Source organism: Penicillium bovifimosum (assembly GCF_028826915.1).
Source record: "Penicillium bovifimosum strain IBT 22155 chromosome Unknown utg000002l_segment0_segment0, whole genome shotgun sequence".
NCBI classification, from domain to species: Eukaryota; Fungi; Ascomycota; class Eurotiomycetes; order Eurotiales; family Aspergillaceae; genus Penicillium; species Penicillium bovifimosum.
The window spans coordinates 511,229-525,091 of record NW_026622711.1 but is presented as its reverse complement, the minus strand read 5'-3'; the positions used below and the strand labels follow the sequence as shown (position 1 = coordinate 525,091).

Here is a 13,863-nt window from a genome sequence, read left to right as displayed (position 1 = left end):
GTGACGGGCCCATCTTGTCACTTAAAGCGGGTGTGTCCTAATCGAGGTGATACAATGTAGTCTACATCGTCGTTCTGATGCAAATTGGATTGATTTGTAGTTGAGAAATGGAAAATTGAGTAGCTTGGCGTGTATATAATCATCTCACTTTATCAATTTCCTCTAGGGCTCTACTATATCTGCCATCATACGTTGTTCCAATGTAGCTAGTTGGTAATTTTAGTATTGTAACTATGTATTTGTGATACAGCCACACCTGAGTCAGTCCCGGACCTCCTTGGTGACGTTAACAATCTGGCCAGTCGCGGGCGCACGTGGGCCGTTTTCCTGTCTAGAGCTGTCGGAGATTTTTTTCTTTCACTAGTAGTACTCCGTAGTATTTAGTCTCCTCTTTGTTATTTTGATATTCCACCATTGTCAATTGACATTAGGGAAAGAAATAAGCGATGAGACCACTACTCCATACACATGTCAATGCCACCTGGGTAAACTTCCATATCTTCCCCTTGCTGAGACCCTCCGATCCCTGTTGCAGATGAGCAGGGATAGAGCCTAGAGGCATCTGCAGCTGGACGATCAGGCCCCACCCGGACACCGTGCGTGGTAGATCTCGATGATTGATATCTTCACTTTGAACATACTATGTTGGAATACAACTAAGCATACGACCACGGTATGTACAATCCGGTTCAATTGTAGGTTACTTCTAGAGATATTGGAAGGCCGAAATCATCCATAGCAGTTCAAGGGAGCTTGCCCATAATATTATTCGAAACCACAAACGCCAGACACCCTCGGTCAGAGATGACATGCACCTAATCTATCGTCACATCATGGTATCATCGCGGCCACTTAGGACATGCCCATGGCCGCCCGGCGAATACTGCGACGAGCACCTTCACCAAAGACATTCACAGCACCCTCCGTCTCCAACGAGCGTACTACGTCACCAAACTGTTGATGGTCAAGCCTGTTGTCGCTCTGCTCGCTCACATCGCGGTACAGGTCAGCCCAGCGCACGGCACCGCCAGCCACACCACCACGCTCATCAAGGCGGGACAGGACTGCCTTCTTCAAGTCGTCGCGCAGACGACGGTCGGCAGCGCTGCTACCTTCGGTAAGAAGACCCATGTCGATGAGACCAGTGCGGGCATCGGTCGCGGCCTGCTTGATGGCGGAGCGGATGAGACGGACGGCTTCCTCGACATCGCTCACCGTGACCTCGGGAGACAGACGCATGCGGGCATGAGCCTCGGAAAGTCGAATCATGGATTCAAGCTGTCGCGTGGTGGCTGTGATACGGCGCTCCTGAGCGCGGATGTCGTCACCCAGCTGGCGCATAGCCACATAAGCATCGGTGAGTGCCGCACCGGCAGCTGGGGTGATCACGGGGTGGCAGTTGGTCTTGGCGTATGTGATGTAGGCTGTAAGGAATTCGATGGGCTTCAAACCATTGTTAGGTATCGCTCTCATTACGTGTACGGGGATGGTCACTTACCAGAATTTCCTGTGAGCTGCCGTTCTCAGGGTTGTCCTCCAAATACATGCCAACCAAGTGCTTGGCTAGACGACGATCTTCCGTTTCGTCGACTCGATCCAAGACCAGGTAGACCAGATCGAAACGAGAGAGCAGAGTAGGCGGCAGATCGATGTTCTGAGGAACAGCAAGTTTGGGATTGTACCTACTGCCAATGGGATTGGCTGAGGCGAGGATGGACGTTCGGGCATTTAGGGTAGTGATGATACCTGCCTTGGCAATAGAGACGGTTTGCTGCTCCATGACTTCGTGAAGGACAGACCGCGTGGAGTCGTTCATCTTGTCGAACTCATCAATACAACAGACACCTCCATCAGAAAGAACCAAGGCACCAGATTCCAGGACCATTTGGCGAGTCTCGGGATCACGCGTCACGTATGCAGTCAAACCAACAGCAGAGGAACCCTTGCCACTGGTGTAGACTCCACGAGGAGCGATCTTGTGAACGTAGCGCAGGAGCTGGGACTTGGAGGTCGACGGATCACCACACAGAAGGACGTTGATATCACCACGGTAGCGAGGGTTGCCTCCCTTTTGGAAAGTCTTGTTGGTGCCTCCAAACATCTGCAACAAGATACCCTTCTTCACGTCATCCATCTCGTAGATGCTAGGAGCCAAGGAACGAGACAGCAGGTCGTAGATGTCGGGACGAGAGGCGGTCCGCTTGATTTTTTCTTCTTCTTCGGCTGAGAGTTTGCGCGACTGATCTGCCTCTGCTGCCTGCTCGGACATTTCTTGCTCAACAGTAGACATGTCAATGCCCATCTTCTTACGGTCAAACTTCTGCACGTGCAGCACATCGATGTATGTCTTGAACAGAGACTTCTGCGAGCGCTGACGAGCACTAACCCGCATGGGATTGCAGCGGAAGATACCAGTGACTTCCACGCGGTCACCGGCTTTGCAGACGTCGACTAGCTCGTCATAGACACACAACGAAACCGAGTGCGGAGTTTGACCGTCAGGAATGTTGTCGGGAGTCTCCTGAAGCTTAATGACTTGCTTATCAGTAAAGGTGCAACGGTTATGCAGGAGTTGCATCGAGTTCTTTTCTTTGCAAGAGTCTCGGGGGCAGACGGTTGGCTCGACAATTCTGCCACGGTCAATGTCCACCTGCACACCGTAGCTGCAGACGCTGCACCGGAAGAAGCCTTCTTTCATATCAGGGATGATGGGTGTAGAACGAATGACCAAGCCCTTGATGCAGACAAGCTTGTCCATATCGGCAGGATCAAGGTCACGCATGTTCACAGACTTGTCCAGCCCGAAGGGAAGCACCTTGAAGTTCATCGCCTCTACTTCACCAACCAGATCTGGTACATCGACGCTTGGACCCACCGCATCTGAGGTGAGGATAGGCTGACCACGTCGGTCACGAGGCTGAGCAGCGCGCTGGCTCTCTGACCGAAGAACGTCCATCTCCTTCAAGGCCAGATCCACCATCACGTCCTTCAGAGCTTGATCCATGAGAGGAACAATTTCCTGGGGGTATGCCATAAGTTGATGCCACAGTTTGCGGGTCAATGGGTACGCCTTCAGATTCCCAGCGTCGAGATTGAGTGCGGTCAAACCCAGTCGTCGCATGTTGTTACACAAGTCGATATACTCATGCCTCTCTGCTGATGCTCCCATAAGTCTGGTTTCGTCCTCTGTGGCGCCATCAGCCCACAGACGGTATTTTGTGGCGAAATTATACAAGAAGTTCTTGAATGCCGCCATCGAATCTGTAATCGCAACGTTGGTACCCCAGATAACACGAGTAGAATTGCCAGCCAAGGCATCGGCCTCTGAGGTGCCGGGGTTGATATTGGAAAACGTAGCATCGGAGCGAGGCAAAGCATCGCCGGTGGGCATTCCATTGGCATCGACAAACACGCGGGTACGGCGATTAGGAGTCGATCCAAAACCACCAGAATTCAAGTCACTGCGACGAGGACCTGTTCGTCGGCCCGCGGGCGACACAAACAGTCCACTACCAGTACTTAGTGCATCGGAGCGAATGTCAGAGCGAATGTCAGAGCGAATGTCGGAGCGGATATCTGAGCGACCGATGCCTCGAGTCGGGCTAGAACTGGGAATATAATGAATCGGAGAAGAGTCTGACGGGTGGTTAGAGTTCTGCGGAGAAGGAAACAGTGCTACCAGATGAAGTTCTCACCTCTCACACCGGGGTTTCCCCGTGGGGTTCTATCCCCATCGTCTACCGTTGAGCTGGCGTCGGCCATACGCTCATCAGGAGTCTCGGCATTGTCGTTCTCCTTGCTTGGGGATGATCGGAAAAAGATGGGCGATGAAGAAGGTGCGGCTTCTTCAGCCATCAGACGCCTCGAGGCACGGGGGGTGGCTTGAAAAGTCGGGCTGCTAGGGGGCTCCTGTCTGGATGAAGAAGTGGGGGATGCAGTTGCATTCTTGGAGGAGCGACCACTCCGTCTTTGTGCGGGTGATGACATGATGGATATAAATTAATGTGTTGATACCAGACGACGGTCAGGTAGATGGTGATGATATCGGATACAAGTGAAGAAAGGGAGAGCAAAAAGCTGTGGGCGGAACGCGCTTTCTGCCGCTACCGACGCGACCTACGCGTTAAGTGGCTACCATTTTGGGTAGACGTGTAGTCACCAGCCACACTCAGTCCCTGACCGTGGCTAAGTATGGCTGTGCACCCGCAGTATTCTGCCATGGTAACATGGTTCCGCTTTGCCGACCTGAGCAGGTGGATCGTCACAACCAATCAGCGCTCCTTCCCCTTTCAATGAAATCAACGAAGCTTCGATACCTACTGTAGGAGGCATTCAAGGAATTTCAACATGTCATAGTCTCATAGATAACGAAAATCTTCCTCCAGGTGGCTCTTAGCCTCTTACTTCTTTTTGTTACAAATATAGCTCAAAATAATTGGGCGCTTCTGTCATACAAATGATTCATCTCCTTTCATCCCAAACCTGCCTGAAAGCCACCACTTGTCTGGCTGTTTCACCAAGCGCCTGATGTCATCTTGGCCTCGATCGGCGCTCCCCACGATCTCACCAATCATCCCTGTTCTTCAAGGTCCCAAGTCATTGTTCAAGACGCCAGCTCAACAATCGCGCCACTCACCTCATGAAAAGAGAAACGTTCTTAATAAAGTGATCTCCGACATTAGTTACTCGCTCCTGTCCCCACCGCTGATCAGGTTGGCGCCCTTTGTGTCTCTTGGATCGTCTTTGTGATTTTTCTTTCTCCTTATCAAAAGTCTCTCTTGTCGAAACAAGCAGGTCATGGACTATCTTTCTTAATATCCATCAGCTCCTACAGGGAGATCTCGTGAAGTGCCTTGCGGGGTCAGCTTCTTCGATAGCCGTCGCAACGATTTAACTTCCCCCTTTTCCACCTCCAATTTACCCTCGGCAATACCCGAGCTGATCGTCATGCCTTCGGGTTTGGAGAAAGCACTGGAACACACCGGTGGCCATGGCCGAACCGCTGAAGGTGTCTCAATAAAGACTTTTCTGGCCTCGCTAGGAACCGCCATCATCGTCTTCGTCGTCGAATTTTTCTTCTTCCTAATACTCAAGAACAAACTAAGTCGCATATAGTAAGTTTCCCGAGGCTTCACCAAAAAGCAGAAATTTGGGCATGGGACTGATCAAAATTGGCATTTAGTCAACCCAGGACATATTTGGTGCCTGATAGAGAACGGACAAGTCCATCACCGCCGGGCCTTTTCCGTTGGGTTGGTCCAGTGTTTCGTACCTCGAGCGCGGAGTTTATCCAAAAATGTGGGCTAGATGCCTACTTCTTTCTGCGCTACCTGCGCATGCTACTCAAAATCTTCGTCCCCCTTGGACTTCTGATCTTACCGGTTTTACTCCCACTCAACCGTGTTGGTGGCAAGGGCCAGAACTATGAAAGTGGTGACTCAGGAAAGAGGTATAGCGTTACTGGTCTGGACCAGTTGGCATGGGGTAACGTAGCCCCTGCGCACGCCCATCGGTACTGGGCTCATTTGGTGATGGCCGTGACTACCATTATCTATGTTTGTGCTGTCTTTTTCAGTGAACTTCGCCACTACATCCGCCTGCGACAGGCCTACTTGACATCTCCCCAGCACCGACTCCGGGCCTCCGCCACCACCGTGCTAGTCACGTCTATCCCGCCTGATTGGCTAAGCGTGGATGCCCTTGATAAACTTTTCGATGTCTTCCCTGGAGGTGTGCGAAACATCTGGCTTAACCGCAACTTCGACGATTTGAATGAGAAGGTCAAAGCACGAAATGATCTTGCTCTCAAACTTGAGAGTGCCGAGACCGAGTTGATCTCCAAATGCAAAAAGGCGCAGCTCAAAAAGGCCAAGGCCGAGGCAAAGAAGGCTGGAAAAAGCAAATCAGGTGCAGAAAAAGAAGAGCAGCTGGCGGCTGACAAAAGGGCCTCTCAATTGGCTATGGGTCCTGGTGTCAGCTCTGGTAATCCTCATGACGCCCACACGGTACGAGAATTGTTCCACCCACAAGCGACTCGAGAGAAACGGTCGGAGGAGGGAGCTCGACGAGTATTTGACCCTGCCTTCGCAGCCGCTGGCGCGGTTGGCTCAGGTGTGGGTAAGTTGGGAAAAACAGTACTTGGAAGCTTCAAGAAAGTCGAGCACGGTCTTGAGGGGCCTTTGACTCAAACCCGAGGCTTTGTTGCCACGACTGATAGCGTACTCCCACCGCGTGCAAACACCCCTCCGGCTCAGGAGCAAACCGTCTCCGATAACACCCTCCCATCGCGCGCAAGCACTCCTCCAGCCCAAGACCACCACGCCTCCTCTGAAAACAAGCCTGTTACAAAGACCGGCAAGCCTTCTGGACTGCGTCAGTTGGGACAGAGCCCTACACAGAGCTCAGCTCAGGAGAATGAAATTTGGGGTGAGAACATGTGCCGTGACCCAAAGGTTCCGCCCAAGCCACCATTCTGGAGACGTCTGTCGTCTCATCCGAAATTGCAGGGTGTGTCCGAACCGGACGAATTCCCACTAACTGCACCTGAAACCCCTGTGACCGATGCGCCTCCGCCTGGGCCCATTGAACACGATGAGCACGAGAAGGGCAAACCTGGCCGAAAGGAGAGGGATAAAATGGAAAAGGAAGAATACCCGGCCGCCTACAACGAAGATTTCGATAATGAGGACTACGGGGAGCCACTGTGGAAAAAGTACATCCCTGCCAAGGAGCGTGACACCATGCGGCTACCCATATTTGGTTGGAGTTGGATGCCTTCAATTTGGCTCCTCGGTAAAAAGGTTGATACCATTGACTATTGCCGAAAAGAAGTTGCTCGTCTGAACTTGGAGATCGAAATCGATCAACAGCACCCTGAACGATTTCCGTTGATGAATTCGGCCTTCATTCAGTTCAATCATCAAGTCGCAGCCCACATGGCATGTCAATCTGTCAGCCACCATCTCCCCAAGCAAATGGCACCCCGAGTTGTGGAAATCTCTCCTGATGATGTCATTTGGGATAACATGTCTATCAAATGGTGGGAACGCTATCTGCGTTCCTTCGGCATCATAACACTTGTCTGTGCAATGGTCGTGGGATGGGCGTTCCCCGTCGCGTTTACTGGACTGCTATCGCAGCTGGCATATCTGGAGGGTGCATTCCCATGGCTGGCTTGGATTGGCAAGCTCCCAGACTGGTTTGTTTCGGCAGTTCAGGGTATTCTTCCCGCTCTGTGTCTTGCTATTCTGATGGCACTTCTCCCTCTCATTCTTCGCTTCCTGAGTCGCACCCAGGGCCTTTTCACTGGCATGTCCATTGAACTCACTGTTCAAAACTATTACTTTGCCTTCCTTTTTGTGCAGCTGTTCTTGGTCGTCACCATCGCCTCCAGTTTCTCTACAATTTTCGATAACGTTGCCGACGTGACTAGCTGGCCGCAACTCCTCGCCGTGAACATCCCGAAATCCAGTAACTACTTCTTTTCTTACATGATTCTGCAAGCCATGTCCGTGAGTGCTGGTGCTCTTGTACAGATCTTTGGCTTGGTGAGCTGGTTCATTCTTGCTCCAATCGTGGACTCTACTGCCCGGAAGAAGTGGGCTCGAACAACGAACCTCAATCAGATGCAATGGGGCACATTCTTTCCGGTTTACACTACCCTCGCCTCTATTGGTAAGTCATTCCGCTCTCTTGATCAAAGTTGCTCACTAACATTCTGCAAGGCCTGATTTACTCTGTGATTGCACCATTGATTTTGATTTTCAACGTCATCACTTTCGGTCTGTTCTGGTTCGTTTATCGCTACAATACACTCTATGTCACCAAATTCCGGTTTGACACCGGTGGCCTCCTTTTCCCCCGAGCCATCAATCAGCTATTCACCGGAGTTTACGTTATGGAGGTCTGCCTGATTGGTTTGTTCTTCTTGGTTCGAGACGAGAACAACGATGTTGCCTGCAAAGGGCAGGCCATCTGCATGATCGTCGTTCTGATCTTGACTGCCGGTTATCAGATCCTTCTCAATGAAGCTTTCAGTCCATTGATTCGGTATTTGCCTATCACTCTGGAAGATGAAGCTATTCGACGTGACGATGAGTTCCGTCGTGCCCAGCTCGCTCGCCTCGGCCTTCCCAATGATGATGATGACGAAGATGATGTTGAGCACAGTTTTGCTGAGCGCGAACGCCAAGAACGCCTTCAGGCTCGAGGGACAGGAGACATCGAACTCAAATCCCTGGAGACCAATATGCCAGACCAAAAACGACACAATTCGGATCACTTGTCAACGCCAAAGCTCGGAGGCAAACGTCCATCATGGGCTTCTAATTCCTCAAATCGGAGATCGAAATATTTCAATGCCAACTCACCTGCCGCCACGCCAGCGCCACGCGTCCTGCGGCAAAGTATGGTCCAAGACGCCGAGGCCCAAGGTGCAGGTCCCAACGCAGTCGGCCAGGCCCTATTTGCTGGTATCCACGACGAGTTGGAGGATCTCACGCCCGATGAGCGTGACCAATTGGTGCAGCGTGCCTTTCTGCACGAGGCCCTTCGTGCCAAGCGACCAGTCATTTGGATCCCGCGTGATGACCTGGGTGTGAGTGATGATGAAGTCTACCGCACACAACAATTCAGTAAACATGTCTGGATCAGCAATGAGTATCAAGCGCTAGACGGCAAAGGTCGGACAATCTTCAGTCGCAGTCCACCGGATTTCTCAGAGGTGGATTTGATTCAACTTTGATATCATTTGTACATTGTTACTTTTAGCCATTCTATAGCATTTCCAAGCGTCGCATTCAATCATAGACACATCCTATGCCCTTCCCTTTTCACAAACGTCAATTCATGAACTCTTCCCATGTCCACCGACCCAAAGTCTCCTTTAGTCCATGAACTTGCACAGCGGCAATCTGTAGTTATCGACAACCCAGTAAGCCCGACGCACACCCTCCCATTCACCGTCCAACTTGGGCACAGCAATATCCTCCCACTTCACATCAAACCCAGCCTCGAACAGATCCATTTCCGCCACCTTCTGGTAGACATCGTAAGAGATTTGTCGATCAGCACCCATCCCATTGAAAAATCCCCACCGACCTTCCTGCTCCAACAACCCAATAACCTGTTCAGAGAAGAACTCCCGGAAATCACCATACGACTCCGCAAAAGTATCGTAGTAAATAGCATCAAATGTCTCCCCAGCCGCCACAAGCCCAGGAAGAATATCCTGCCAGCGACCCTGGTGAATAACAACACCAGGCTTGCTGTCCCATCCGCGCTTCTTCATCTCCACAACAACATCCTCATGCGCCTCGACAATGTGGTGCACAGCCGGCCCTTGCTCCTGGAAAAACTTATCGATAATACCCATCCCGTGTCCGATATTCAGCACTTTCAGTCCCGGTGTCGGGAGAAGTGCCGTCGCGGACTTGCGCATGATCTCGCTTTCCCACCGCATCATCACGCCGTTCCGGTCTGCGTCCAGAATGCGGTCGTTCTGGATGTTCAGCCGGGACTCTAGGTATTGTGGGTTCGACACGTCTGGGTTAGCCGGTGTGGCTGTGGAGGGTGCGGAGGCGTCGACTAATTCAGGTGCTGTCTCAGTCTCGGGTTCGGTCTCGGCCTGGACCTGCACCTCCTCGTCTTCATCGTCGCCATCAGACAGCTCCTCGTAGGCGTCCAGACGGTTCAGCAGTAACTCTGCGCGTACGCCCGCGTCCACGATCAACTCGTATAGATCGAGAGCACCGATTCGTCGCGCGATACAGCCCGGTGTCTCATTGTTCTTGTCGAGGTCGTTCCAGATAGCGCCCTCTTGCAGTAGGAACTTGACTGTCTCTACTGCGGCCTTGACGGTATCGGCATCCAGGCCGTTGGGGGTGTCTGTTTCGGGCTCGCAGGCGGCAATCGCGGCGTGTAAAGGTGAGAAGCCGGTCTCGGGGTCTTTGACATTTGCGGCGTCTGGTAGCCCGGATTCGGTGCGGAGGAGGCGGCGCAGCTTGGACTGGTCGTGCTGTGAGGCTGCGAGGAGGATTTCTTGCACGTCGAGGTCGATGTCGATCTCGGTGAGGTGCACTGGGGTATCGTCGGTGACTTCAGGCATGATCTTGACGATGTTAGCGGATATTTGCTATGACTTGGCCTTGCAATGCAGCAATTCGACCTGGGAATGCTATTAGTCGATACTCACGAATTGAATGGAGAATTGGCTAGCTAATGCCAGTCAAGTGTGTTGTGTTAGATCAAAAGTGCCCGGTGCCCCCTCCGCTAAAAAAAATGTCTCGCCGCCTTCGTCCCCGCATGGAGAAAATATAGCTACGGCATATCCCGCTCACAAAATACTGTGTACATAATTACTGTGTCATATAATAGAGAAGAGACCGCATTTAGTTGCTTGGTAATCCAGCTATTTGTACAATAATCCACATCCCTCCGCGCATTAACCCTGAATTTAGTTGCCGTGGTGGTCCTCAGCCGCGGCGTTGACATTCAGGCCCAACCCTTGAGCATCCAAATAGAGCTTGTTCTTGCCACCGCTTTCCTGCAAGATCTGAGCGATGTTGCGGGCATTCTCAATCTTTCGGAGCTCGATGTAACTCTTGCTCTTCTTGATGGCGTCGCCAATGAGCTGGGCCGAGCGGGCCTCACCCTGTGCGCGGACAATAAAGGCCTGCTTCTCTTGACGGGCCTTGTCGACCATGAATGCGGCACGCTGGGCGTCTTGCTGTGCGACCTGCTTGGCCTCAACTGCGGCGGTGAACTCGGGGGAGAAGGTCAAGTGCTGTGGTGAGATATTTCGTTAGTATGTGATTGGATCAAATGATAGGAAAATGGGCGCATACCGTCAAGGACACATCATCTAGAGCGATGTTGAAACGGGCAGCTCGGCGAGCCAGGTTCTCCCGCACCAGACGGGCGACCATCTCACGCTGCGTGATCAGCTGACTGGCATTGAACTGCGCGACGACACTCTTCAGAACCTCGTTTACAATAGAGGGCAGGACTCTCTCGTCAAAGTCTTGACCGAGCGTCCGGTAAATCTGGGGCAAAGCGTCCACACGAGGTCTGGACAGGACACGGCAGGTGATGTTAACCATCTGCAAGTCCTTGGTACCGGTAAGAGAGGGGATATTGCGAGGCTTGGCGCGGACATCGTAGATGATGGGAGTCTCGAACCAAGGAATCTGGAAGTGAGTTCCTAAAGAGGATCGAAGGTTAGAGAGAGCTCCTTTGCCTAGCTAGGGAGTTTTCGTACCTTCGGCGTAGATTTCCTTCTTGACACCACCTAAACGCGAGTATTTGATAGCACGGTGACCACCGTCCACTAGACCCAGTTAGAAACTTGCTCCTCAATTTAGCGAGGACGACATACCGTTGAACAATGCATTTGACGCGGCCCAGGTGCCAATCCCTGCCAGAACAAGAGTTCCGACAAGTCCCATGCCTCCTCGGCCACCACCGGTTGGCATACCGCCAAAGCCGGCCTTGCGCTTCTGCAGCATGACCTGCTGGAGGCGCTCCCAAGCCTCTCTTTGATTTTGCGACATGATGTGAGGAATGACGCAGACGAGAATGTAGATGGATGAAGACGGACTTTGGTCTGACGCTGGGGCGGATGAGGTGAGGTTGCTGGCGGTGTGCTAAAGTCGGGCAGAATCCGCGCTTCTTTGCTTGCGCTCATCACTTTCAACCTTTCTCTCTCGCAATTCTGTTCCCATCACAATCATGGCGCCTGATCGGACTGGGAAGAGTGTGTTCCTCGGGAACATCCCGTACAGTATGTATCTACAGCTGTCTGTATAAGCTTCGAGATGCTAAATCCTATTTTCCAGACCTCACAGAGGAACAAGTCAAAGATCTCCTCAGCACAGCTGGCACCGTTACCAAGTTTCGACTAATGATGAACCCCGAGACCGGCAAACCGAAAGGATATGGCTTCGCAGATTTCGCCGACGCCGATGCCGCTGCCTCGGCGGTGCGCAATCTCAACGATCACGAAATAATGGGCCGCAAGATCCGCGTCGATTGGCCTCACAACAACGAGAAAGACTCCGTACCTCCGGATTATTCGCAGCAGTCACAACCGATGATGAACCAAGATCCTGTACAACAACAAATCCCAGCCTCGGCGCCGCTGCCACCACTTCCACCAGGCGTGGAACTGCCGCCTCAGATTGACTGCCCAAACGCCATCTCCCATACTCTCGCATCTCTCCCTCCCAATCAACTTCTCGATGTCTTGACACAAATGAAATCTTTGGCAGTTGCCGACCCGGCTCGTGCCACTGATCTTCTGCGCCAGGCGCCTCAGCTCGCCTACGCGGTCTTCCAGGCTCTACTGCTCATGAACCTGGTCGAATACCAGCTGCTTGGTTCCATCGTCGAGCAGGCCGCTCAACCTCCTCAAGCTGCCCAACCTCCTCAACAATTCCAGCCGTACGCTCCCAGCCAGATCTCTACGCCGCCTGTTGCTGGCACTCCCTTCGCCCCTCCACCCGCTCAAGCCGCTGCCCCCATGCTCGGCCAGGAAGAGCTCCTTCAGCAAGTCCTCACCATGCCTCAGGCTACTATTGATGCCTTGCCCCCCGTCGAGAGAAGTCAGATCATGCTGTTGCGCCAACAATTGATGCAAAGTGGCATGCGATAAGGCATCGTCTACTCATGATATGACGTGCAATCACGTGTACTCTGATACTTCATCTTCGTCCTCTGCTCACTGATAGCGAGCCTGGTGTGGCCTGTATCCCGGCCTTTCTTTCGTTTCTTTCACTACTGTACCAGGCGAATGGCGGCGCAATTGGGGTGATATCTTTCTATTTGCATAACGACTCTATCTCAAGCTCTATTTTCTGGATAGTAGCAATGACATTTTCTAAGTTGGCTCTCTTCATTCTATACATCTCATGTCAGAACCTTCTCCCCGTAGCCTCTTGGAATAAGTTGACAAGGTCATGCGCGTTTGTCGATCTGGAAGCTTCCAACGGATTTTCGAGCCCAGGAAACATGCATGACAGGTACAGCCTAGGGGTTTCAGATTGCGGTGAGCTTGCCATGCTTTTGTCTGATACCCCCATCATCGGCTCATGTAACTTTCTATCATAGCTGTAGGTCCTGACACTGCACATGCAGAAGCCTGAACCTGAACATCGTACCTGTAATAGAGTCTGCGTTGAGCGTTCCCATTTCTTGCTGCGGGCTTGTCATGCTTTTGTCTGATACCCCATCATCCGCATCATGAGCCCTATCTCATGGTTGTGGAACCTGACCCTACAAAGACTGCCTACTCTTGATATCATATCTGTAACGGAGGCTGCACTATTCGCTCTTGTCTGCCTGTGCGAGCCATTACAAACTTATCATAGCTGATCATTGATGTTATAAACTTACCTTTAATGCTGCCGTCCGTCACAAGACAATGTAGGCTGATCAAGAACAGTCTTCCCTTGATGAGTGGCATATGTAGCAGTGCCAGTAGTGGTTCGGAAAAGCGCTGCCTAATTCAGAATGACACTATTCAGCGCGGCTGGGATCACCTCGCCGGCGCTTGCTCCGTAGTACATCCTCAGAGGGCTCCCGCCCAATTTGGCGTTGCCTAAATCGCGGCGGCTGGGAGCACCTCGCCGGCGCTTGCTCCGAACTACATCCTCAGAGGGTTCTCGCCCAATTCGGCGTGTCCTGAATCGCGGCGGCTGGGACCTCATGACTGGAGCCTTCTCTTTCCTGGTGAGGTGTATGGACATGGTCAAGAGCTTTTGCCCAATTCGGCGTGTGCTCTGCTCGGCGCGGCTGGGAGGTTATGGCCAGAATCCTCTCTTTCCAGACGAGGCATGGACATGATCGAGGGCTGCCGCCATATTTGTC

General features: G+C 52.2%; 6 protein-coding genes across 6 annotated transcripts; 2 read left to right on the top strand and 4 right to left on the bottom strand.

Moving 5' to 3' along the window:
- Nucleotides 1–852: 852 nt before the first annotated feature.
- Nucleotides 853–3,987, bottom strand: N7515_001401 (MCM DNA helicase complex subunit MCM4; the record flags this gene model as incomplete). The annotated part of the gene is made up of 3 exons (XM_056662145.1): nucleotides 853–1,443; nucleotides 1,499–3,636; nucleotides 3,696–3,987. 3 exons carry the CDS (start codon nucleotides 3,985–3,987, stop codon nucleotides 853–855), a joined length of 3,021 nt encoding a protein of 1,006 aa, XP_056524258.1.
- A 960-nt stretch (nucleotides 3,988–4,947) lies between these two features.
- N7515_001400 (putative DUF221 domain protein) lies at nucleotides 4,948–8,743 on the top strand (the record flags this gene model as incomplete). Its single annotated transcript, XM_056662144.1, has 3 exons — nucleotides 4,948–5,114; nucleotides 5,183–7,674; nucleotides 7,725–8,743. The coding sequence occupies 3 exons, from the start codon at nucleotides 4,948–4,950 to the stop codon at nucleotides 8,741–8,743; spliced, it is 3,678 nt and encodes a 1,225-aa protein (XP_056524257.1).
- Nucleotides 8,744–8,884: 141 nt separating this feature from the next.
- rmt2 (protein-arginine N5-methyltransferase) lies at nucleotides 8,885–10,105 on the bottom strand (the record flags this gene model as incomplete). Its single annotated transcript, XM_056662143.1, has 1 exon — nucleotides 8,885–10,105. One exon carries the CDS (start codon nucleotides 10,103–10,105, stop codon nucleotides 8,885–8,887), a length of 1,221 nt encoding a protein of 406 aa, XP_056524256.1.
- Nucleotides 10,106–10,453: 348 nt separating this feature from the next.
- On the bottom strand, nucleotides 10,454–11,549 carry N7515_001398 (prohibitin subunit PHB2; the record flags this gene model as incomplete). Its single annotated transcript, XM_056662142.1, has 4 exons — nucleotides 10,454–10,783; nucleotides 10,845–11,200; nucleotides 11,258–11,326; nucleotides 11,375–11,549. 4 exons carry the CDS (start codon nucleotides 11,547–11,549, stop codon nucleotides 10,454–10,456), a joined length of 930 nt encoding a protein of 309 aa, XP_056524255.1.
- A 178-nt stretch (nucleotides 11,550–11,727) lies between these two features.
- N7515_001397 (putative polyadenylation factor subunit CstF64) lies at nucleotides 11,728–12,649 on the top strand (the record flags this gene model as incomplete). Its single annotated transcript, XM_056662141.1, has 2 exons — nucleotides 11,728–11,779; nucleotides 11,835–12,649. The coding sequence occupies 2 exons, from the start codon at nucleotides 11,728–11,730 to the stop codon at nucleotides 12,647–12,649; spliced, it is 867 nt and encodes a 288-aa protein (XP_056524254.1).
- An 847-nt stretch (nucleotides 12,650–13,496) lies between these two features.
- Nucleotides 13,497–13,742, bottom strand: N7515_001396 (uncharacterized protein; the record flags this gene model as incomplete). Its single annotated transcript, XM_056662140.1, has 1 exon — nucleotides 13,497–13,742. The coding sequence occupies one exon, from the start codon at nucleotides 13,740–13,742 to the stop codon at nucleotides 13,497–13,499; it is 246 nt and encodes an 81-aa protein (XP_056524253.1).
- Nucleotides 13,743–13,863: the final 121 nt, after the last annotated feature.